This window comes from Sceloporus occidentalis, unplaced genomic scaffold (genome assembly GCF_023333645.1).
Source record: "Sceloporus occidentalis isolate IW3139 unplaced genomic scaffold, rSceOcc1.0.p SCAF_7, whole genome shotgun sequence".
In the NCBI taxonomy this organism is placed as follows: domain Eukaryota; kingdom Metazoa; phylum Chordata; class Lepidosauria; order Squamata; family Phrynosomatidae; genus Sceloporus; species Sceloporus occidentalis.
This window is the reverse complement of record NW_028316987.1, coordinates 59,190,859-59,217,901: the sequence shown is the minus strand read 5'-3', so window position 1 is coordinate 59,217,901 and position 27,043 is coordinate 59,190,859. Positions and strand designations below refer to the sequence as shown.

The following is a 27,043-nucleotide window of genomic DNA, read 5'->3' as shown; positions in this document are numbered from 1 at the left end:
TACTGGCTTGAAGATGAGAACATTCCCTGTGTATTTGAGTACAGACTATACATACTATAAATATTGTATACAGGACCTGTTCTTATCTTTGAGTCAGTAGGTAAAGAGTGGGGCCAACCACAGTTCCCTTTTCACAAAGTCACTGTATACAAGCATCTAAATCAAGCTGGAAACATCATACATAAAGCATTGTGCACACAAGGCCTCCTTCCTTTCACCTTTCACTTAAAGCACAGAGTTATTTGTCTTACTCATAGGCCCTTATCACACAGAGGCTTACCGTCAGGAAAAGGTTCCTAAAGTGTTCCTGAAGCACAAAGGTGGGATAGCTGGTCGCGCTTCTTAATCGCCATTGAGGCATCCTGCTTCTCTCCCATTGTCAAAACATTCATGGAGCAGCCATTTCTTGAATAACGGGAACAAAGCAAACGCTTTGACAATGGGAGAGAAGTCGGATGCCTCAATGACGATTAAGAAGTGCTACCAGCTATCCCATCTTGGCGCTTCAGGAACACTTCAGAAACCTTTTGCTGGTATTTCAGCAATGATAAGTTCCTCAGTGTGAAAGAGTCCATAGATTCAAATATGATAAGAGGATTACCGGAAAAGACACTAGTCAATCTAAATAGATACAAAAATTACTTCCATTCTAATTTTGCTGCTGCAATTTGACAGGTTTTTAATAAACAAATAAATAAATCATCTTCACCCGTATATGGAAATTAGCACAAGTTATATACCCGTTGCTGTTATGTGGGTGGTATAAAAAGGTGTTTTTAATCACAACTGTGCTGTAATACTCAGAACAATAGAGGAAAAACAACTTGCTACTGTTGTATTTGAAGCACTAATGGCTCACAATGTGGACGGTATAGAAGTTAAGTAAGTCCTGGAAAAGATGTCCCTAGAGGAAAATCAACACACTGATATAAAAGTGAGTTAGTAGTAACACAAAGGTGAAATACAGGAACCTTTGGGAAATAGACAGCAAACTACTGTCATCATGTTCAGCTCAAAATAATTCTCTCAGAAGTATTCTAGCCCTGAGAAACTCTTGCTGACTGCTAAAGTAGAGTGAATACAACAATCTCTGTTTCCCTACATTTCAGTTTTGTATTCCATTAATTAGTCCATAGATAATCAGTTAACAACTGTAACAAGTGTACAATTAACTTAACAAATATACATACAACTATCTGGCAAGACAGTCATTTCTACTGTTAAGTGGAAAACAGTCATTCCACATTTTGGCACCTGATCAGAAATCCAGGGAAGCAGAAGACTGTTCCACACTTGGAAATCCTGCTGATTGGCTTACTGAGCACACTTAGTAAGTTACCATGTGGTAAATGGCCATTAGCATTCATCAAAAGTTTTGTCTTCAAGTGGGAAGAAAAACCCCTATTAGCACTGCCAAATGAGCAAAGCTGGAAACTAATACATAGTATTATCCTGGGCCATCTTTTTGTTTCGTTTTAACACCTCACATTATTTCCATGAAGCCAAAATGGAACATAAGCTTAAAAGCACTACAATGCTTGTGAAATTGTCAAAGTAGCTTCCAGACAAGTTGAATGACTGAATTCATTGAAATTAAATTACTGTTGTTTTCTCTAATCCACCCATATAATCTTATTAGCATGCTGCTTATTAGAGCAGATGAATACTTAATGAATTCTTTTGTCTTTAAATCTTGAACAACAAAACCTTGAAATGAACATTTATATAAACTAATTGTGATAGGAAGCAGGACCAGCATAAGGGCAAAATTTAAATATGTTAAGTGCAAATAATAATGACTGGTTATTTCAACTGTTCTCCAGTAAAGACTTTCAGATATAATATGTTCAGTTTGCTTGTGAATGAAATAGCATCTTTGTCCTAGGGATGGGTACATATGCTAATTTCAAGCTGTTTTTCTCATAGTTGTTAACTGCCATCAAGTTGACTTTGACTTATGACTATGAAACAGAGACCTCCAAGTCATTCTGTCCTCAACAGCTCTGCTCAGGTCTTGCAGACTCAGTGCCATAATTTCCTTGATTGAATCTAGCCATCTGGGATATTATCTTCCTTTTTTCTTATTGCTGTGTACATTACTAAGTGAGTCCTGTCTTCTCATGATGTATCCAAAGTATGACAGTCTCAGCTTACTCACTTTGGCTTCTATGGATAGTCAGGATTTATTTGCTCTGTACCCATTTGTTTTTCTTTTTAGCACTCCACAGTGTCCATATAACTCTTCTCTATCACCACATTTCAAATGAGTTGATTTTCTTCCTATCAGCTGCCTTCACTTCCCAGCTTTCACAGCCATACATAATAATGGGGAATACTATCGCATGGGACCATCCTGACTTTAGAATTCAGTGATATATTTTTACACTTCAGGATGTTGTCTAATTCCTTCTTAGCTGCCTTTCCAAGTCCTAGCCTTTTTCTGATTTTTTGACAGCAGTCTCTACTCACATTAATGATTAAACCAGGGTATAGAAAATCTTGAAATATTTCAATGTCATTATCTACTTTAAAATTATGTATATTGTCTGTGTCATAATTTTTGTTTTCTTAATTTTCAGCTGCCTTTGCTCCTTCTGCCTTAACTTTCTAAATTTGTTACCTTCAGTTAGTAATATGGTGTCATCCACATACTTTAGACAGTTGATACTCCTTCCTCTTTTTCACACCTCCTTATTATGTAGCTAATCCTGTTTTATGCATGATATGTTCAACACACAAGTTAAATAGATGAGTGATAAAATACAGCCTTGCCTGATCCTTGTGCCTATTGGAAACCATTCCATTTCTTTGTATTCTCTCCTAACAGTAGCTTCCTGTCTTGAGTACAAGTTACAGTTTCAAGGGTAGTTCAAGTATAGTTACCTTCAGTATAGGCATATGTCACTTAACAAAGCCTCTGGCAAAGCATCTACTTTTCACAAAGTCTTTTTATGGCTACCTTTTCCTCCCTTTTTCCTCCTCATCTGTTTTTAATAGCATCGACATTGGGAAGATGGTAACAGGGGGCTGGAAAAACGAGACTTTTAGTGTCAACTTGCAGCAGTGTAGAAACAATGCAATCAAGCTTCAGCTAGGAAAGAGTGGGATTCAGCTTTAGCTGATCCTACTATATAGCTTTGTGTGTCTGCCTACAATAGCAGCTGCTTCCAAAATCCCTTACTGAACAGGTATGAATAACAAAACGGAGAGATAAGGAGGGGAGCAAATAAACTTGCCTCATCAGCTACCACCAATATGTTAAAAGAAGGCATAGATCTATAGATTTGGCCTCCAAAATGGAAATCATAAAAAAAGTGGAGGGTGGTGAAAGAAAATAAAATCATCCCAGGTGAAGCCGCTCCTCCCTCCCCAGGATGGAGTGGTGTCCCTCTAGCTTCCATCTCTTTGTATACAAAAGCACATGAAACTGATTTGTGGCTGCAGCACCAACGTTATTATTCAATTGTAGATTAACTCAAAACTTCTTCAGATTGTCTGTCTTTTCTTTTATCAACAGAACTTAAATAGAGTTCTCTCTACCCTTTCGTCGGGTTTCTTCTAATATACTTATAGAAGCTGGAAAGCACTTCCCCGCTGCTTCCCAATCCACTTTCTCCAATAACTGAGGTCCCTGGCCATGATACCAGTGCTGGGCCCTTTTGTCCTATCAGATGCCCTCCAAATTCTCTGTCTTTGGAAATGGTCCCTGAGTATCTGCTATAGGGGAGAGGTTCCTGGTGACATGGTCTTCCTAGCTTCCCTTCCCAGCGTGAGTCCCTCAGTTTTACCTGAGAATGAGTTCCCCACCCAGGTCTTCCTCACCCTCATTATAAAGTGGTGGGCCACCATTTTTGGCCTGGCTTCCACTCCGCTGCTCTTTCCCTTGCCACTGCCACCTTTCCGTGCGAGATTCTTCTGTGTTTTCTCATCACGTCCACCTGTCCCTTCACTCTTATCCCTTTAGCTCTGCCTCTCTCCTTCTTGCTTCCCCAGGGTTCTCCTGACCCCGATTCACCTCTGCTCTCCTCTGTAAGCCCTTCTTCACCTTCTTTTCTGTCTTCCCTATCCTCCACCTCAGGTCTGTCTCTCAAAGCCGACTGACCACCACGATCTCTCTCTCCCTCTCAGTCACACATGGATACATTTTGGAAGAAGCTTTCAAGTGGTCTCTAGAAGATTCAAAGAATTTTTGTTTACTTATGCAAGGTCTGTCGGAGTTGCTTGGCTCATTGCTCATATTGTTAGTTTTAAAGAAAAAGTCTCTTTGAAGCATACGCTTCATTTTTGTGTTGTAAGAACCAAACCCTATTTTTCCATACTGTTTCTGCCTCTGGTACAAAAGTTTCTGTTGAAGAAGTTATATCCAAGAACACATCTTCTTCATTAATTGAGGTATACCTGTAATCCAAGCATGGAGTTACCAATTCATTAGCCATCATAGCCAAGCTATCTTCACAACCAAGTCTGGGCAAATGTTTTATTACAAAAGAAGGGTGAAGAATTTTAACATTTTATTAATAATTTTTTTCTACCTGTGCATCATGGCCATTCTTCTGATCTTCCTGCCCAGCTGCTTCTTCACTGCAGTTTTCATCATTATGACTCATTGCTAGTTAGAATAAATAAGGAACACATATGAGATGGGATTCAAACACAAAATTGAAAGCTAACTAGTTGTATATCAGAATAAAATTCACTGGTTAAAATTGTGCATCTAGTTAGAAATGCCTGCACCTGCAATGATGTACAAATGATGTGCCTAAGTACTACCAATTTTAAATGGGATTTGACATAGCTCCCCCATGTTCAAGAAAGGACAGGGTTTATGTATCTACTTTATTAAGAAACCTGGCACAGCCACTAGCAAAGTGTGGCCCTTCCGCAGATGCATGTAGGGTCAAGTCTACGAAAGCTCATGCTATCAATTTCTTTCTTTCAGTTAATCCCAAAGGTGCTACAAGATCCTTTTGCATACAGATTTTTCAGACTAACACGGCTATGTCTTTGAATTCTGACACAACTACAGTACATCAGTGTCTAGCTAGGTTTTCAAGTACAGAACTAACATTGTCAAATTCTCAATTTTTTATATAAAATGTGCATGAAATCAGACAAATATTTTTTTGAAATATATAACAAGTTATCACACTGCTCCTCAATTCTAACAGTTTTGTCTCAGTTTTTATCATGTCTGCATATTTCCACATATACATGCAAATATCTGTGTGAGCAAACTTTCATAAGACCATTTGCTTCTTCCCTTATCATTCTATTCTTATGCAGCTGTGGACTCCACCACTTGCGCAAGGAATTGCACAAGTTCCAATAAATGCTTCTGGGAGCACCTTGTGTGGTATACTGTAAAACTGAGATTGCAATGTTCTAGAAAAATACAATAGTAAAAACATTCAAACCAAGGCAAAAGCTATGTTCTTTTGACTGGGATCCATCAGGATGATGCAACTGTAGCTTGGAAGGGTCTAGGCAAGAATGGAGGACTATGGTCAGACCAAAACAGAGATGGGTAGAATCAGGATAGATATAAAGAAAAAAGAGCAGAACTGGGGAGTTGGTCTACTAATCACCTTAATCCAACTGGAAGTTTCATTAGTTCTGCTTTCAGACTGTAGTGTTGTTTTTTTTTTCAGATTCTAGTTCGGGATGGGAATCATACAACCCTCTAGATGTTGTTGCACTGCAATCCCTATTATTCCTCAACATTAGCTATTTCGGACAGGACTCCCTGGTCCAGTTGGATCATTGTCACTCCTGAGTTTATAGTTCCATATTCTGTTTTGCAGGTGCTGATATTTTAAGAACTGTAAAGACTTTTGCTGCTGAAGAAGTTAATGTTGAAGCAGGGAGAAGCCATCCCACACTACCACGGCTGCAAACAAACCATCCTCAGTTAAGGGAATGTATAAGAGCTACTATAGGCAATGCAACTGAAACCACAGAATGGTCCCTGGTGGGATGAGACAATGGCGGTAATTTCCTCAAATTCATTAAGATTTATAATCTCTGGGTGGTAGGTAGAATCAGCAGTAAAAACGTTTACTATGCCAACATCAACAGTCTTCCTCTATACATTCTCCATATGAGAACAAAGGACAACATTTTTGTTATTTAAACATAAAAGCTATTCTCATGAGAGTCACAAATCTGTCCCATGTGGCACATATAATGCAACCAGACTGCAAAGGCTGCAATCCAGTTTATTGCTACCACAAACCCTTTCTACAGTATTTCTCCTGTTTTATTCATAGAACAGGTCACCATGAATAAAATAATGCAAAGATCTTAAATGGCCATTATCTTGGTGAAGAACAATTCCAAATGTGCTGATCTACAAATGAGCTAAGGAGTTCAGGATGTTGATTTTTTAACAGTCACTTAAAGATCAGGAGGCTATGCCCTGATTTAATTCCTTGTAGACAACAGGAAGGATTTTTCATTCAAGATTCACTATAAAACCAATAATAAAGTAAATACCCTCCACCTTAGCAATTATAATATATACCAAGCATTATAGATATACAGAGAGACTGTATATTTTTATATACAAAGAGGATTACTGTTCATGCAAAAAAAAGGGGGGGAGGCTTATGATACTTTAGACAGAAAAATTACCTACTCTAACATTAATGGAATATTCATTTCAGATGAACAGTTAAAACGTATAAGTGATTACAACTAATAAGAAGTCTGGTTAAGAATTTCCATCATTAAAAAGAAGATTAAAGAGATAGAGGCTTAGGGTTATAAAAAGAACGGAATTAGAGGGAGTTCTGGACATAAACGTATTTTATACTAAATGATTTTGTATTTGTTTTTGTGTTTTGTTTGTTTTTTCTCGTGGATGTTATTTATCATTGCTATTATTTGATGTTATTTTGTCTTTAGTATATTATAAATACTAGAGATTGGATGAGAAATTTTGAAATGAATACATAGCTATATAAATATGCATAAACATAATCTTTATGTACAAGAATTCACCAACTTGTTCTTTGAGATTCTCTTCCCTCCTTGAATCTTACAATTTATTATTTTTTGTATTGTTAGTATTGTTGTATTTTTAGTGTCAGTTATGTTTTTAGTTATGCCTTTTATGTTAGTAATTTTGTGCACTGTATAATAATTAAACTCAATTTAATTTTTTGAAAAAAATTCTATCATTAATTTGTCCTTTCTAGTAGTTTACCACTTGTCCACAGAGAATTCTGTTTCTAAATGAAAATCTACCACATAGGACCAACACATAGTTTCCTGATATCTTTTATGAGACTATGAAAGAAGAACACAAGGGCATGGGTTTATAATCAAATCTTTGTAAATTTAAAGTGCTTTATAAATAAAGCTTAATCATCATCATTACTAAACACATTACTAAAAATAATTAAATCCCAATTAAGCATCAGTAAAATTCATTAACTTTTCATAAATTTCTGTTCCTCAGATTTTGATTCCTCCACACACGTGGGACTGAAGAATTAGAATAGAAATAAAGGATATTGTGACTATCCAGCCAATAAAATGAAAGAGGCAGAGTACAGCTCTCACCTAAAGCAACAATCTGTTCCTGAAGGAATGGAGCACACATATTGCTATATTTGGCTATGATACAAAAGGTTCAAAAACCCAAAATAAGATAATATTAACACTAAAATCTCTGTGTACTATTTATTCAGATCATTTTATGTCCAATTTCACCCAATAACGATTTTTAAATATATTGGGCAATTAATTTATATATCACTTCCCACACCATGCTGTGCTCAAAACAACTCACAAACAACATTGCCAAAACACTTCACATTTGAAGAAAGCACTGAGGAGACAGAAAATGGCATTCTGCAAAGCATTAATAAATTAAAACAAAATAAGACAATGCAATAAAATGACTATATTCATCAGAAAAATCATCAGACTTTAATATACCTAGCAAAATCAAGATTGACATCCCCCCATCAAAGAAACATAATTCTCTTGCTTCTTGGTGTGTGTGTGTGTGTGTGTGTGTGTGTGTGTGTGTGTGTTGTGTAATTCCTTCAAATATGTAGTATTTCCATCAAATGCAGCAGCACTCCAAGTAGCCACTTTAGCCTGGCTTTAATACAGTGATGCCATATCTTGTTACCGGACTACATGTTACTCATCTGGCTTTCACTTATCTCCTCTCAACAGTGGAGTTTATCAAACGGGATGGGAGGCTCTCAATTTCAAAAGAGAAGATAGCGAGGTCAGTTCAAAAATTCACACAATTACGTGATTACTGATCACACTTTTCAAAAGAGGTTGGGGGGCAGGAAGAATGGTTGAAAAAACATGCTCTAGTCACATAAAAACGAGCATATATTCACTCTTGTCACATTAAAACGTGAATATAATGGTTATCCAATAGCTCCCAGTCCATGTCTCTTAATTAGCAGGCAGCAGCCCCCCCCCCCCCCACCTCAGCAATGCTGAAGGACAAGCAGAAGCAAAATTGAAGCGGAATTGCAGCGTGGCTTCATGGGAAACCCCCCCCTACCAGATGGGGGGGAACCAGGATCAAAGGAGACATGCATATCACACCAAACAACAGTGCACTGAGTGCGAAGTTGTCTAGGAATAGGGTTTGTGACTTCACTAGTTCACTGAATTTACTCAACTGTGGATTGACGTGTGATTGCATTCGGACTACCAGCGATAGCGTGTTGCAACCTTTGACGCAATCATGTGAATACACATGATTGCGTTCAGGATGACACTGGATTATACTTCCAATTTCAGTCGTGTGATATCCTCCAGTGCTAACAACAGTATTGCAGGGACGTAGCCAAGGGGGGGGGGTTCTTGGGGTCCGGACCCCCCCCTTCCATTAGAAAAGTGAATGGTGTGTGCTGCTGCGCCGCCACATTCAAGCCCCATTATAATGGTGGCACTTAGTTTGGACCCCCCCTTCCTAAAATCCTAGCTACATCCCTGAGTATTGGGAAGTGCTGGAATGTTAAGTACTCTTCCCACCTCCTCAATACAAAGCCTTGCTTTTGTTAATTGTCATCAATTTGGCTTCAGTTTATGGTGACCTTATGAACAAGAGACCTCCATTAAGGCCTTCCTAAGGTCTTGTAGTCTCAGATTGCAGCTGCCTGGTTTGAGTCTATTCACTTGTAATACAGAAGTTTATCACATGGGGGGAAAAAGTCCCCCGATGCGTTCTAACAAGCACGAGTGCGCACGGGCGCACGGAGCGTGATAGGAACCCGATGGGTCCCAGAATGCTAGTTTACCGCACGGCGGAATGCCACCGTCGCCACTGGGCGTTCCCATCAGGTTCCCAATATGTTCCAGAGGGCGCCATTTCTGGGAACAGTTTCAAAAGCATTTCAAAAACGTTTTCCCCCCATGCGATAAACTTCATAGTCTTCCTCTCTTTCTATTGCCTTCCACTGTAGCAATTATAATATATACCAAGCATTATAATAATTCACTAATGAGTCATTCTAATGAGTCAGAAGATTAGGACTTGGAAAGGCAGCTATGAAGGAACTTTACAAGTTTTTGAATTGTAAGATATATCACTGATTACAAAATGGATGGTACAAGCCATCTCTATGAATGGATGTGAAAGCTCTCATTCATTGGGTTGCCATGGGTTAAAGTCAACTCAGACAATTAACAAGAACAATAATATTTAGTCTCATGGTATTGACAGCCTCAATGTAGTCATTTTGTCTTCTCAGGCTCAATTTGCTTTCAGACCTGCATATTTGGTTCCAGCCACTAGTGAAAATCTTATTAAACCTTAACAAGCTACAGTTAAAAGAAGTTAGGGTCTTTGCAGCAGACTGGATCATTATCAGCTAGCTCTCTCCTTCCAAGAAGACTAATACAGCAAAGAATAAAGGTTGGAGCATAGTAATGATGAGCACATATGGACAGGAAGGATACAATGGGCCAACTCCATGGTATTCTGCCTGTGATTCCCCCCTAGTTCAGTCCCCAGGCTGGCACAGCAATAGGCCGGTGTTCACACGCTTGCCTGCTGCCACACTGTGGATCTGTCGCCATTGCCACACACCTTACCTGATAAAACTGGCATGTCCACTCTTCTGCTGTAGGCCATAAGGAAGGAAACGAGGCACCTGGCTACACCCACTTGACCTGGCACCCCCTTCCAAAGTCAATGGCTGTGTTGGGGGCTTTCTGGGCAGAGGCAGCAAGTAAGGGGTTTGGGGGCCTATGCAGTTTGTGAGCTGTCATGGCAGAGTTTCCAGGACACTTAGCTGCAATCAGTCAATCATTCTGGACAATGTTGGGTCTGGGTGAGTCCAGGACTGCTGGATCAGGATCTGGACTGGGCAATTCTGGACTGGGACTAATGACCTGTGTGATCCACTTCTCTATGTCTCCGACTGTTGCAGTGACTAAGGATGGCATCTCTCCTCTAAATGCCTGTCTTAAGTCGGTAATGGTCTGAATGAGGGAAAACAAACTCAGGTTGAATCCAGAGAAAACAGAGGTGCTTGCGATAGGGACCCCTGGTCCAGGGATGGAGATTTGTCAGCCAGTCCTGGACGGGGTTACACTTCCCCTAAAGGACGACGCTCGCAGTTTGGGAGTGCTCCTCGACTCGTCACTACAATTGTCATATCAGGAGGAGGCAGTGGCCAGGAGCACTTGGTACCAACTGTGCCCCTACCTGGCCCAGAGGGACCTTGAAAGAGTGGTACACGCACTGGTAACCTCTCATTTAGATTTCTGCAATGCGCTCTACATGGGGCTACCTTTGTACCAAGTTCGGAAGCTTCAATTGATCCAAAACACTGCAGCCAGATTGGTCACAGGTACTTCTAGATCTGACCATATTACTCCAATATTAAAATCATTACACTGGCTACCGATCAGCTTCCAGGCCCAATACAAAGTGTTGGTTATTACCTTTAAAGCCCTTCTTGGCTTGGGCCCGAGTTACTTAAGGGAACACCTCTCCCTACACAATCCGCCCCGCACTCTCAGAACATCGGGGAAGAAAATATTGGAATATATAAAGACCAGACTAATCACAACTTCCCATAAAGCGTTCACAGCCACGGCCCCCACACTTTGGAGCAACATACCAGAAGAGATCTGTCTTATCACCACCTTAGATGCCTTCAAGAAGGCACTTGATGGATCTTTTCCAACGGCCCTACCCATCTGATCTTCTATAACTATCTTAAAGAATCTTCCACGCTTGATTCAATAGTACAGAAACAGATGACGGTTTGGCTATTTTAATGACTGTGCATGTATTTTTGTGTGCTTTTATTGACATTTTGTAACTGTATTGTTCGATTTTATCTGATGTAATCCCACCTCGATCCGCAGGGAAAAGTGGGAATTATTATTATTATTATCCATATAGGAAAATGCCAGGCCAGGGTGAACGCAAGCATTCAGCCCCAAATGGTTAAGTTACAAGATGTCAAAAATATATTTCAAAGTTACATGGCAATGTCTGCTTTTATGTATTATGATTACTGTATATGTTTATTTCTACTCCACCATTCTGTCTCTGAAAGATTATTCAACATAGCTGCCAGAGTGCATTCTCCAGAGTGTTCAACAGCAGCTTGGTACTATATGTTTATTTTATGTTATATAAAGCTTCAAATTCACCTGATTTTTTTAAACAAAATTAATCTGAATTATTTATCTGAGTCCAATTAATAAAGAGCCATATAGTAAAGAATAATGATATCTGCATCTTCTACTGCATTGCACAGAAATTAAATTTCTAAAATGGTACCACCTCTGGCTGGAGTGATAAACTTCTCAACACAAACTAATGAATTATGGGAACATATTCTGCTGCCAAGCAAGCTGGAACAATAAAGTCAAGGAAGGTGTGAACTTCCTCCCTTAGCTTTATAGTGTGTTAACAATTAACACTATCACTGACCATTTTGTGCTGAATGTTTAAGCGGAAACACAAAACACAAACCAATTCCCTTGCTGGCAATGCTAACTGGCAAAAAGTTCCCCCAGTTCTATTGACTCACACAAACACCAGTAATATTTCCCTACACTGCAGGAAGAGGATCTTAAAGCATTTAAGACTAATAGACAATAATGATCTGAAGTGGGGATAATTAACTCTTTCCTTGCCACAGCACAAAAACTCTTCACAGCCCAGACTGCAGGAGCCTCAGCAAAATTACATTGAAAAGCATCTCATTTCCAACCAGCTGTGGCAGGTGTTTGGGATATTTGCTAAAATGAAACAGACAGTAAATTTGATAACAAACACCAAACAAAAATTAGGTTTCTGATAATATATCATCCATTTTATAGTAAGGATTCTAAAATGGTACAAAAACAGAAGCACAAAAATGACATAGCAAGAGCTTAAGAATGACTATTTGGGGAGCAGATCTGAAATAGCAATCTGGGATGTATTAAGATTTCTTTAAAATAGTGGGTAGTTAAAAAGGAAAGGAGTAATGCTCCTGTTGTTGTTGTCCCACCTTTCTCTATTTTTAAATGTAGGCACAGAAAACAGCCTTCCTCTGCTAACTATCAGACAGACCTCTAGGAAAGAGGGAGGCTGTTTAGCTTTTTAAATCAGCTGAATGAAAATCTTTACCAAGCCAAGAGATGGGTAATGCTAAAAAGTGAAGCAGTCATTTACTGTGCATTTGCAAAAACACATACCATATGTACTCAACTATAAGTCGATCTCATGTATAAATCAACGGCAGATTTTGAGGCCAAAATTATGGATTTTGATATGATTCGTTGATAAGACAAGGGTAAAACTTAGGGACATGTAACAAAGATCTAAAGGATGAAGCAAAGAAAAACAATGCCAAGGAACCTACAAAATTCCCTCAGGCATAACTATGTGCTCACATTAAAGATTGGATGGATGAGAGAATAGAAGGGGTGTCAGTTCTTCCAGGACAGATTACACTCTTTCCTTTTAACCAGAGAATGGTTCAGATAGATAGATAGATAGATAGATAGATAGATAGATAGATAGATATGACTTAAAGTACAATACTTACATTTATTGACCCATGAATAAGTCGACTCAGGTTTTTGTGGCCAATTATTTGACTAAAATTTCTAGGCTTATACATGAGTATATACAGTAGATGTAAAAATCCTGTAAAGGATAATGGCTAAATGATACGAATGATAAGAAATGTGTACTTTTCAACGTACAACTAAAATATAAATGAAGAATGGTACACCACTGATCCAGTAAGACATACCAGTCTGGACTGAAAGATGTGATACTTACAGGAACCATCTGTATGAATGGAGTTCCATGTGTTGCTATTGTGATAAGGGCCTTTACAGCTTGCCTAAAGAGAAGATCTGCATATGCAGCCTTTCTTTCTCCCCCTCCCCCCAAAAGCAGGCATAACCATCCATCTATCCTTCCTTCCTTCCTTCCTTCCTTCCTTCCTTCCTTCCTTCCTCTCTCTCTCTCTCATCTCTAATTCTGTCATTTGTTTTGTGTGGTAAATATTACAACTGCTTAGACCAAGTGAATAGATACCTGTATCACTAAAGCTAGGGGTTGTTGGGGGTTTTTCCCCACTCTTCTTCTCCAGTGTCCTCAGTGACCATGGTGTGTAATTTAAATCAATTTAAATATAAATTACTTCAGTGTAATACTATACTTTTAAATTGACAATAATATGAAATGCAATGCAATTTTCCATCTCCAGTGTGCAAATGGTCATTAACTTTCTTTTGACCTGAGGTGTAAAGCTAATATTGAATTTGCAGGGAAGGCTACTCATTATGCTCATTTGGTTTCCAGAGAGAAAGCCAGTCCCAAAGGAACCATTTGTCAGAGATCAAATAGGAAATAGGATTTTATCAACCCCACATATTTGCAAAAGGCTCCTGCATCTTCCTATCATGTTGAGATATTTAAGAATAAGAAGCAGATTACAGCTACAACAGAACATTAAGAAAGGAGACTTCCCATGTTCTTTTTTTTAATATATATATATATATATATATATATAACTCTGCAATTAAAATTAAAAAAAATTGAATGTGGTCTCCTTGACACTGTGTTACGAGCTGAGTTAATTAGTGTTCATTTTCTCTACTCTGGTTAATTGACCTCAAGAGAGATGAGCCTGCAAAACACCAGAAACCAGGCATGCCTATATTAGATAACTGACATTATACTACTTTGTATACTGGATTATTATCTAGAATATGTTCTGAGTACTGTGGATTTTACATTTATTACCTGAAGCTAGTTTAGAAACTAGTACCACTAATAATTTCCATATTTAAATGCAGAAGAATACATTATCACAATCAGTTATGCATATACATACATGTGAAATATCCCATGCCATAATCATCATGCATCATCAGTCCACAACTGATGTAAACTTGATGCATTTTTGGTAAAGTCCATAAATGTGAAAATATGACGGAATAGCCCTTGCATTAAAATATCTTACATGCAGCTGGGTGGGTTGTGCTTTAGATTTCTATACCAGACATAAATTTCATTTTAAAAAACTCCCCACTCAGTCATAAACCCATAGGCCATTCCAGGCTGGGGGAAAACATTCCTAGAAAAAGCTCAAAGTCAGACCTTTTGTGCTTATCTAATGTTGCTGTTTTTCAGACAAACACATGGAACCTACATGACAATAAAGACACGTCATTTCATTAAAATGGCCCTTAGTATCTGCATTTTAGAATGCACCTTTTCAATATCCAATTTCCTTTTCCTTCATAGCCTGATGATTTCACAGTGGGCATTTTTAAGTTCATAGAGCCATAGAGCAACATTAGAGAGCAATGCTGCAGTCTAATAACATTTGATTACATGATTTAACAAGCAGGAAAACTGTCTCCAAATATGTATGCACAAATGTGTGTGTGTACTGTATTTTTTGAGTGACAGCCAGCATTGTGTAGTGACTCTGGAGACTTTGGACTATGGGCCTGTACAGACTGGGGTAAAGGGGCAGACACAGGCCCCTTTCTCCTCCAGATCGTGGCCATGCCAACCAAATGGCGTGGCAACAATGCGCCTGGAAAAAGGAGCTGCAAAATGTGGCTCTTTTCTCCTCTGCTGCCTAGGCACCATTAGCGCCCTGGAGCGGCGTGGTGACTGGAGCGGCATGGTGACGTCCCTTGTGTGCCATACCAATTGGACACGGCACATGAGGCATGTCATCGCGGTGCGCACCATCTGAACAGGCACGCACCAAAATGGCACCCGGACAATACAGTAGGGCCTGGGAGCTTGCAGACACTCCACTCCCCCAAGCCCTACCTTTGGCCCCAGGCCGGCGCAAAGCATCAATCTGTACTGGCCCTAAGGCTCTAGAGACTGGCAAACCCACTGGGTGACCTTTTTGCAGAGTCATATTTTCTCAGTTTTAGCAGAAGGCAAAAGCAAGCCCCCTCTGAATAAATCTTGCCAAGAAAAACCTGTGATAGCTTCACTATAGGTTTGCCATAAATCAGAAACAACCTGAAGGTGGACAGCAACAACAACTGGGTTTTTAACCCTACTCATAACTAATATTCTCTGAGCAGTATACAGAAGACTTCAATTATAAAATACAAATCATAAACAAGAAGGAGAACTAGTACACAATAAAACCAAGATAATACCAGCCACAGAGAGTAGAATGCTATAACCTAACAACACTCAAAATAAAAAGTGTTCATTTGGCACTGGAAATACCATAACAGACACAACAGGCAAGCTTATCTGGGGTAGGCATTCCATATAAGTAAATGAACTCGGTACATGACCTGAAAAGTAAATGAACTCGGACAATACAAAAGGAGAAATTGGAAAGAACAGAATGCAAGTAAATATTTCTTGTTCCTTTCAACTGGCTTTGCACTGTGTGTGTGTGTGTGTGTGTGTTGCATGCAGCAGAATAATAAAACAAAAGCAAACATTTATAATACTCACCTGATTTTCTTGCCTTCAAAGCAAGAACAGTAGCCAATTCTCTCTGTACCTAACACAGCAAGAAGAAAAAGTGTTACAGATGGTGCTGATAAAACAGAATATTGCTACTGATAAAATACAATTTAAAAAAAATGTGTGTAGGTACTCTTTATTGATTTTTCATCTATAAAATACTACAAAGAATAATAAAATATCCAAAATAACAACAAACACTACAAGCAGTCTGGGTCTCCATATTCCATGGCAGATGATCTAGCTCCCAAATGGAATTAAACTACAATCTCACTTATATACCTGGATGTAAGCCTATTGAATGCAGTAGAGCATACATTTGAGTAACATGCATAGAATTGTGCCATTAAGTTATACTATCTTCGCAAAGTTATCACTGCAGCTATTTTGGTGGAATCCAGTTACAGTTGTTCTACTGTGTGTCAAATTTGGTTCCAGAATTACATATGTGTTTCATCAAATGTCATTATTTCTTACTCAACCTTCAAGAGGTTTAAAGGATGAGAACTGGATGTTTACTTAACATAACATGGATGAAGAATTTTTGCTTAATATTCCATAGCACAATCAGATGTTTGACCTGCAACAATCTGTAACATCATGTACAGTTGTGCTATGATGCAAATCTGTACATGATGGTGGTAAAGTATATGATAGAATACCATAATTGATACAAGATATACTGTACCAGCTTCAATAATTACATGAACACAGAAGAAAGTACTAGCAGCTGAATATTTTTTCCTGCACAGTCCGTTTTCTCACCCCCATAGACACTTTCTTTTAAATTAAGCAGATTATTAATCCATCAGGAAATATGTACAAATAAGTTTTCCATTTCCCTTCAGCTCAGAATACAGGAGCTAATACAGGATCAATAGCCATATTTTCCAGGGGAGGAAATGAATGATAATAGATAGGCCATCTGTCACAATACCTTATCTGTACTTCAGGTATTTCAGGAGTTTATAGATGAAAGGAAGCCTATGTCTATATATTGATCTGGACATCAGCAGAGGTAAATCACCACAGAGCCTATCGGTCTCACAACACACATCATCTTGGAGTACCAGCATAGTAAGAGCTTTCAGGTCATGTTAAATTATAATGTATTGCCTGCTTTTAAAAGGATATCCCATACAATAGCAGATGGAAAAATTACTCCCATGCCCTCAAGAAAGAAATGGGTGCATTCTTGCATTTTACAAAAATAAACATTAAAAAGGGGGCAGTTGGGAGCATGGGGATTGTGGCAACACAAACTCAGGGTGTGTGTGGCCTCCAGACCTCTGGTAGTTGCCCATTCTGATTTGGAAAATACAATGTATTAAGTATATCTCAATAGCTAATTACTGTGTAAGTACTTTTATGAAAACATTGTTATTATTACTATTATTCATTAGTCTCCCACTCACAATATTAAAAGAACAGTACAATTAAAAACATACAAAAGTGATACATTAAAATAGAATTGAATTACAATATTAAAATAGATTGCTCATTAAAATAATAAAATACAGTTTAAAAAGATAGAAGTGTTTAAAACACTTTAAAAATACAATACCTCAGTCCATTCTTTAAAAAATTTCTGTTTTAAAAGCCTGTCTGCATAAACAGTTTTTAACTTGCCAGCGAAAGGACGAGGGGACCATTCTGGCCTCCTTGGGCCTCCTTTCAGAGTCTAGGGGCAGCCACTAAGAAGACCCTCTATCGCATACCCACTAAACATGCATATGATAGTGGTGGGACTGAGAGAAGGGCCTCTACTGAGGATCTCAGACCTTGGACTGGTTTATACAGGGAGATCCGGTCTGCAAATAGCCTGGATATCAGCCATATAGGTCTTTATAGGTCATAACCAGCACTTTGAATTGTGCCCAGAAGCAAACTGGCAGCCAGTGGAGCTGTTTCAACAGGTGCATTGTCTGATCTCTGTAATCTGGCCCAGTTAACAGCCTAGCTGCAACTCTTTGTACCAGCTGCAGTTTCTAAACACTCTTTAAATGCAGTCCCAAGTACAGCATATTACAGTAGTCCAAAAGGGATGTAACCAAGGCAGATACTACCAAGGCCAGATCCATCATCTCAAGTAACAGGCTTAGTTGGCACACAGGCTTTAAGTGTTCAAAAGCACTCCTGGTCACTGCAGAGACCTGGGCCTCCAGGTTCAAAGCTGAGTCCAGGAATACACCCAAACTGTGAACCTGTGTCTTCAGGGGCAGTGTAACTGCATCTAACCACAGGCAGTATCCCCATTCCCTTATCTGCCTTCCGACTGCCCAGGAGCAGCTCTGTCTTGTCAATCCAGACAGTCAATTCAAGTTGCAATTTGTGCACCTTCATCCAGTCCATTAGAGATGACAGATACTGGTTTAGGACCAGGACAGCCTCCTTGGATTGGAGTGGGAAAGAGTAATTTGAAGGCCTACTCTGCGGAAGTGCAGGCAGCAAAGTAATTATTTTTTGCTGCCAGTAAGAAATTACTTTTTGCTGCCAGCATTGCATCTACAGGGAACCATCCAGTAGAGCTGTTCTGAGCGGTCAGGGCTCTCTTGTGCACTCACCCTCAAGTAAAAAATGTAGACTACTCCACAGCCTGCTGTGAAGAATTTGCACAGCACTTTGTAGATAAAGTTACTCAGATCTGCTCGAATGTGGTTGCTGTAGTCGAAAAAATGCCAGTGGATGTAACCTTTCTGTCCAGTGTTAATAGATACTTTTCAACTTGTACAGCCCAATGATGTGGACAGGATCCTTGGACAATGAAGGCCACTACATGGGTCTTAGACCCTTGTCCTTCTTGGGTGATTAAACAGGCCAGAGGAGAATTTGCCTTCAAATAAGTTTTAGCCTGTGTTCAGTCAAATTCACTCTGAGTCTTCTGCCAACTTCGCTCTAGTCTCTGTCTCCCTCACTTCATCACCTCCAACTCCCTGGAGAACCAGGGGCTGGTTTGGCTCCACTCCGTAAGAGGGACACTCAGGAGCAATTGTGTCCTCCACCTTGGCCATTGCCCCATTCCAAAGGTCAGCTAGAGCTTCAACAGAATCACCTGTCGAGGCAACATGAAACTCCATCCAGATCCATCAGCCTCCTGGGGCAGACCATCCTAATTGGTCCCCCAGCCCTGCAGAGATTCTAAGTCACAGTGAATCTAAACCTGGTCATATAATGATCTGTCTCTGAAAAGGGAGCTATGGTAAGTTCCTCACACCAAGATCATCATCATCCTCTCACCCAGCATGGAAAACAAGGTCCACAATGTGCCCTAGCAGCATGAGTAGGATCAGATACCACTTGGAACAGACCCATGGTTATCATGGAGGCCATGAAGTCCTGAGTCACTCCTGAAAGGGCAGTCTCAGCATGGATGTTGAAGTCCTCCCACACTACTAGCCAAGGAGACTCCAACATCAACCCTGAGTCCACCCCAGCTAGCTCAGGAAAGGAGAATGTTGGGTAGCAGGGTGGACAGTACACCAACAGAAACCCTATTCTGTCCCACCTTTAAATAAACACTCAAAACCAGTAAACTGTGTGAGGGGGCATCAGGTCAGGGGAATGGAGACCACTGCAACTCCACCTCCCCGCCCACCAGGTCTCGTCTGCTGCTGCACAGAGAATCCTGGTGGGCAAAGCTGAGAGAGAGAGATTAACTCCCCCCCCCCCCTTTCAACTAACCAGGTCTCTGTAATGCGTGCCAGATCAGCATGTTTTTTTCCAGGATCAGGCCCTGAATTGCAGCTGTTTTACCACTCACTGACCTAGCATTAGGCAGAAGCATTTTCAGTCTGACGGCAGGGGGGGCTCTCACTAAGGCTATATATGCTCTTTGTGCTGGGAGACAGTTTGGGAACAACAAGCACCCTCTGTGCTCCCCTCTTCCTTGATATTTTGTCTCTACCCACCATATCTCCCTCTTCTGGGTTCAACAACTATACCAGGTCCCTAGGACACATACTGCTGAATGTGGGATGTTCGCCACTCCTCCATACACCCTCGTGCTACAAATAAATAATTACATTCACATATACATATAGTTTTATTTTTACTGAGAAGTCTCTACCCAGAGGCTGGGAGAGCAATTCTGTAATACATTTGAGGAGAACCTGGCCTATTCAAGGCTTAGAAAAGGCTTTTTTTCCAACTAGGGGAAAAAAAGGACCACATATTAGCCTAAAACAGGTTGGAGGAGGGATTCTGGGGACTTTTCCTACGAAAGAAAACATAAACAATTTGGGGGCCATGGGGGCTGCATTTTGCCCACTCCCAAATTATTGTAGATGCTACAACAATATTCTCCTTCCATTTCCTGTGTACTAAAACTAGTGCACACTGTTTTTGCTTTTATGAAGTGTGGAGATTATGTATATGTTAGAGATTTGTTTTGATCAAAATCTGTCATTGCTAAGATGACAGGAAACTATTTTTTGATCTTTCACCCTGGTGCCTTTGCACTATGCCTACATAAAACAATACTTTTTCCCCATAAAGACACTTCATAGCCCAAGATTTTAACTTTCAATATTGAAAATGGAATTTACACACAGAGATTAATGTCAGATCTCTCAAGGGTTCAGCACTTCTATAAATCACTTCTATTTCATAGTCCTCTAATCATGTCTTTGATATCTTCTTAATAATCCCCTTAATAATTAAAAACTACCATTAAAACCCAGGTGGATACTCACAGAAGAAAAGGTCAGATGTCATGGTTACAGCAGAGATTAATGTCATAGTTCAAATGTCCTGGTGATATCAACCTGAGACTGTCAGTTTCATCAGGCATCACTGCTGAATCACTTACTTCTTAATCAATTTCTGTTCAATTAATATTTTTAAGGTTTTCCCTGCATTGACAACCCACTGGAAGTTAAATGTTAAGAGATTAAATTTGGTGGTGTTGTTAACTGCCCTTGAGTCAATCTCAACCCATGGCAATCTTATGGATGAGACATCTCCAAGACCCCCTGTCTTCCACTGCTCTGCTTAATTCCTGCAAATCCATACCTGTGACCTCCTTAATAAGAGTCCATCCATCTGGCATGTGCTCTTCCTCTTTTCCCACTTCCCTCCACATTTCCCAGCATTATTGTCCAGTGAGTACTCCCTTCCCACGATGTGTCTGAAGTATAACAGCCTCAGTTTGGTCATCTTGACTTCTAGGAAGATTTCTGGCTTGATCTGCTCTAGGACCCATTTGTTTGTCCTTTTGGCTGTCCATAGAATCTAGTCTTTAACACTCTTCTCCAGCACCACATCTCAAATGAATTGATTTTCTTCCAATAATCTTTCTTAACTGTCCTGCTCTCACATCCATACATGGTAATAGGGAATACGATGGCTTGTATGATTCTAACTTTTGTGCTCAGTTGTATATCTTTGCATTTTAGAATCTTTTCTAGTTCTTTCGTGGCTGCCTTCCCCATTCTTAATCTTCTGATTTCCTGGCCGAAGTCCCCATTTTTATCAATGTTTGATCCCAGGTATGAGAATTCTTTAAATATGAGATTAAATATCCCTTTGAAATCTATTTGGAAGATTCAAACAGTGCAAATGCAGTAGCAAACTGCTGTTCAATGTATATGCTAAAGACCACATGTCACCAGTATTACTCCAAGTGCAGTGGCTTTGTATTTGCTTTCACGTATAATTAAAGGCCCTGGACAGCTTGAGGACAGGATATCTGAGGAACCACCTCTTCCCACATAAGCTAAAAGACTAGGTTGGTGAATGCACAAAACAAGACCTTTTTAGTAGCAGCACCTCTGTTGTGAAACTTGCAATTAAAGTTTAGGCTGGATCCATCCTTCCTGCTGGGCAACCAAGATTGTACTGTTTTATACAGCCCTTCATCCTAATGTTTTAATTATATGTACAAAGAGAGAAAGAGAGAAGTAGATGTGCTTTTTAAAATACTTATTTTAATTTGTTTTTAATTCATTTTACTGAGTTTTCTTTGCTATGCATTGCCTCAGGGGCCATGGCAGCATGAGACAGAATAAACAACTACTGCAATTCATTTAGCTGTTATAAAACTTTATGAGAGCTGTATCACTCCTACTAACAAAATGGCAGCTATGAGGAGAATGGATTGCAGACCTCTCCACAAATCTGACCAAGAAGTATGGGAACCTTCTGAAATAGAGCTGGAGGGACGTGGGGCTGGAAGGAAATGAAAAAAGAGAAAGCTCTGTAGTGCCTGTAATCCCATGTATTCATATTAAATAGCTAAAGAAAGCTCCTGCAAGCAGAAGTTAACTAAGTTGAGCATTAAATGCTTACTTGTCAGTTCCTTTGTGCAAAAAATTATTTAATCAAGAGTGATGCCATATATAGACAGTGTGCCATGGCTGCTAGCAATCATGGACAAAATTACATGGTATCTGTGTACTAAAAATGGAGAAATGTCCTTGAATGTATCTGGGAAAGAACAGAGCCAACTATGCAAATATTGGGACGCAAAGCAATGTGCAATGTACAATATTAATATAACTGCTTCAGTATTAGGGTTTATGCTGAAACTGTTATTTTTGCTATGTTGCTTTTTTTTAAGCATGTGTCTCATTTTAACTATTTCCTATACTTTTTTTTTTTTTTTTTTTTTTTTTGGTGGGTTTTTCGGGCCAGCAGAAACTCTGCTAGAACATGGCCACATAGCCCAAAAAACCCACAAAAAACTATGGATGCTGGCCATGAAAGCCTTCAACTTCACATTTCCTATACACCTTTATACTATGTGATGGACTAATTTTTGCTAATACATTTATTTATTTTACTAAATTAGGGCACAATTTTACATTCAAGAGCCCTCAACTGTGAGACTCTGGTATGTGGTAGAAACCCTCCCATGCCAGCAAAATTCAAGGTCCAGGAAATCAGGATAGCAAAAATAGAAAGGAGTTGTGAGCAGGTAGTGAAGCTAAGAGCTGATACTCAGTCTAGGGCAAGAAGCACGATGGTGGGCCAGTGTATACATTTAGCAATATATATTATAGTCACTTACTAGGCTCTTGAGATATCCAAATTTATGTTGTAATGCATTCCTTATTTGTTTTTTCACTGTCCTGACTTCCAGAGACCCTGTGTATCTTGTTCCCTTCTGCCTCCCCTCAGCCTTGGGACAGAATATGGGTGGCTTGCTATACAGTGAGGTCCATCAGTCACTTTGCCTCCCATCTCAGTACTAGAGACTGCTGTTGTCAATAGTCTCAATTCTATAGTTTGTCCCAACTGGAGTAGACCTACTGAATCAATGGAACATCACTAATAGGACTCACCATTAAATGCATTGACTCACCAGTCAATAGTTGATTCAGTGGGTCTACTCTACTTCGGACTAACCAATAGGATTTAGTCTAATGTGTGTCTGCAGCTTATTAAAATCTTCTCTCTGTGTGTGTGCGTGTGAATATATTTTATTTTATTTTAGTATGAATATTTTCATCCTGTGTTCCAAGATGAGTAAAAAAAAATATCCGATAAGATGTAAAATGCAAAAACAAGAACAAACATCTTTAAAATATATCACCATCTTCTTTAAAAAAAAAAAAAATTAGCAGTCACAAAAATCCATTAAAGATGACTAGCAAAACAGACCAAAAGTCCAGAGAAACTAATGTCTGTATCTGGCTCTAGAAGGGAAGAGACTTCAAAGAAAGGGCCAGACTTTGTTATCTGGTTATTATACTCCCCAATTATGGCATGCCTTCCCCTTCAAGGTCTGACTGGATTCAAACCAAAATATGATTTTTTAATTTAAACCTTTGGGAACTAATTTTTTTCAAAGTATACATGTAAATGGTTTTAAATTTCTATAATTTTTAAAGTGGTTTTAATTGTTGCTATGCTTAATATGTTTTATCTTGTATAAAATATTAATGTTTTTAATCTAGAAGTGTTTCAAATTGTTTATATTATATGCTGCCTGAAATCCCATGATTCTGACATTGGCAAACCTTAAGGTGATCTGGTCCCAAGCTACAAAAATAGCCCCAGAAACAGACCAGCACCAGCTGCATCTGACAAAGTAAAAGATTTCTAATGTCTCTTCCCTTTAGCCATCTTGTTGCTATATTCTGAACTAAGAATAAGAAGTTTTGGGACAATTTTCAGCAGTAGCTCTATATATAAAGAATTGTTTGGGTTTTGTATGCATTGTTTTATGTATTGGATGTACTGTATTATATGCTTCAAAAAATAATTATGTTTTAAAATGACACATGCAAACCACCATTAGAAGTGAAGTCCCTTTTGAAATTCATAGTACTAAGTAGAGTTTTATGTAATTAAAATGTAATACTTCTGACAAAAAGTAGTCTCTTTCCAGTTGTTTCCTGCAATCCAACAAATTGGCACCATTCAGTAATAGCTATTATCCCTCAAAAGTCCCTCGCCCTTCCATTGTATGGAACAAGTATACATTTCCTTTACTAGGAATTTCTAGTCTGAATCACCAAGAAAAAGAATATTATATTATTATTGTGAGAAAGAAAGTCTTACAAAAACTGTATTATAGATATGTACACTTCATGGGAAACAAATTGAGCAAAGGCCAATAAAAAGCAATGTCATATGACAATAATGTTACATCAGAGATGAATGAACAATAATAGTTCTTCGGTAAACTTGGTGTTTGTTGTGTGACTAATAATTTTCATACAGACTTTATGTACCGATATCTTTTTGTATGCATTTCAACATTGATAAAGGCAGGTTCCCCCCCCCCCCCCCATTTTGTGGACATCTTGTATGGAGTTACGACTTCTGCCCCAAAAGTCCATATCCATGAAGTGCTATTAAATAATTGGTCATCTTCCAGCCAATTTTATCTCTCAATAAACAGTGGCATGGCCACACCCACTGTCAAGATAATAAATAATAATAAACTTTATTCTTATACCCCACCTTTCTGCTGCAGCAATCAAGGCAGCTTACATGACTAGAATATGCTGGAATAATACATATTTTCAATAATTAAATCAGCTGGGACCTTGTATCTTTGGCACCTTGTAATTCATTTGTATCCTTTGCAGTGAAGCAATCAAGAAAAAAGACAACTTCAGTCTCAAACTGGCTTTATCACTTCTCCCCATACATAATGTGAAGGTTCATTAACACCTGACCCAACAATAATTATTATCACATCACTTCATCTTTGCTTGGGTGCTAGCCAGATGCCTTCCCTAATTATATCCTAGTTCTCTTCAAGTATCAAAGGCCCTAAATATCCTAAACGCACCAGATCCCATCTAAGTATAGTCAGCCTTGGTTAGTACATGGATGGGAAACCACCAACAAATACCAGGTGCTGTAGGCTTTATATAGGAAGGAATTGGCAATACTACCTCTGAGTATTCCTTGTCTAAGAAAACCTATGAAATTCATGGGGTCGCCATAAGTCAACAGGCAACTTGAAGGCACATATACACACGTACTGCTTACCAACTAGCTTGCTACAACTGTAAACTTTAAGGCTGGTATCTTTTCTGTCTGGATTTGTCCTGGAGACCCATTTTTTGAGCAGAGAGTTGAGGCGGCTTATAACAGGTTATAACAGGTTACTGGCATTGGTGAATCGTCCAATAATAAAAATAAACAGTTCAACATATATATTTAACAAATACCTTGTTTGAAAAGTATATTAAATCATTTAGTCATCAGTACAAGCCTGTTCAAAAAATAAATCTGTACATTTTGTGACAATTAATAGTCTTAAATTTAGTTTAGCCTCTCTCCTGATCAGTCACCACTGGTTTAGAGTACATCAAGGTATATGTAAAGCTATTTTTGCTTGAACGTACACAACTTCATGCTTACTTGCATCTACTATAATGCTTATTTTTCCAGGAGATTCTTGTGGAAGCTCCTCAACATTTGTATTCATTCTAATCTAAATGTTTTTATTGTGTACCTTCATTTTTTAAATTTACAGAAACCCGATTGTGGGGCTTTCTTGGGAAAAAAATTCAGATTTTTGCCATTGCCTTCCTCTGAGGTTGGGAAAGTGTGACTTGCCCAAGGCATCCATGATCGAACAAGGATTTGAACCCTGGTCTCCCAGAGTCCTAATCCAGCACTTAATTCACTACAGCATGATAGCTCTACTTAACCTAAATAACTGTCAGCAAACTGGGTCACTTCACTGTTCAACCTTAATTCTAGAGCTTCACCTCTGAAAATGTGTAAGATGCCAATTTGTAGCCCACCTAGTAGCTCATCTATGTATTATCCTACTAGAGAGGCAGGCTAGCTCCAACAGGCCTCCCTGGTAGAAGATTAACCATCCATTAAGAAGCCAAGCCCTCCCTCCAGTCCATCTCCCTTGGTCCAAACCTCGGAGGTAGACTTTATATTTGTCCAGGATTTTTAGACGGTTGTGCTACGTATTTTCAATCTTTCTGAATCTGAGTTCATGTAGTTTTAATAACCACCGCTCTTTCAATATGCTGCTATTTTACATTTTGTTATGGTTAGCTATAGGTTTAATTTTTTCTTTAAAAAAAAAATTGTTTAATGTCAGGACACAAATATAATAGTGCTAACTTACTTTCATTCAATGGCTGCACATACTGGAACTAAAACTTGAAACTACAATCGATCCCTAATAAATAACTCTTTGAAATGGACCAAGAAAATTCTTATGAAAGACATACCGCAGCTGTGAGGCGAGCAAGAATTTCAGCATTGGTTTCAGCAGCATCTTCTATTTTTCTGTTATTCCTGCAAGGGGACGAAGATTAAAGGGTAAACAAGATGCCTAAAAAGTGCATTAAGTTGAGGAATTGCTCTGATTTAGTGAGGGATTTATGCACAGGGTAAGCAAGCTAATTCTTAGAGCCTGAGGAGCCCCTAAACAACAGTAGTACAGTCAGCCATCCAAATCTGCAATGCTGACTTTTTTGAATTTGATTATTAATGGATTTTATTAATGTCTTTTCTAAGAATCTCTAGGTCTTCCAGCACAAATCTGCTGATAGTTTACCAGAGTCACATGGGAGGACCTAGAGATTCCTAGAGAAAACACTTCTATGGGCATTTGTAGGTCCTCTGGCTTGATTCTATGGTCAATCTCTGCTTCATGTT

At 39.0% G+C, this 27,043-nt stretch overlaps 1 protein-coding gene across 1 annotated transcript in view; it reads right to left on the bottom strand.

The window, feature by feature from the left end:
- The window catches only part of LOC149309815 (rap guanine nucleotide exchange factor 5-like), a 170,759-nt gene that overhangs the window by 94,955 nt on the left and 48,761 nt on the right, over positions 1-27,043 (bottom strand). The window contains exons 6-8 of the mRNA XM_089533094.1: positions 26,614-26,680; positions 15,947-15,995; positions 4,533-4,609 (exon numbers count right to left, since the gene is read on the bottom strand). Coding sequence (XP_089389220.1) covers positions 4,533-4,609; positions 15,947-15,995; positions 26,614-26,680 — 193 coding nt within the window. The remainder of the gene's footprint in view (positions 1-4,532; positions 4,610-15,946; positions 15,996-26,613; positions 26,681-27,043) is intronic.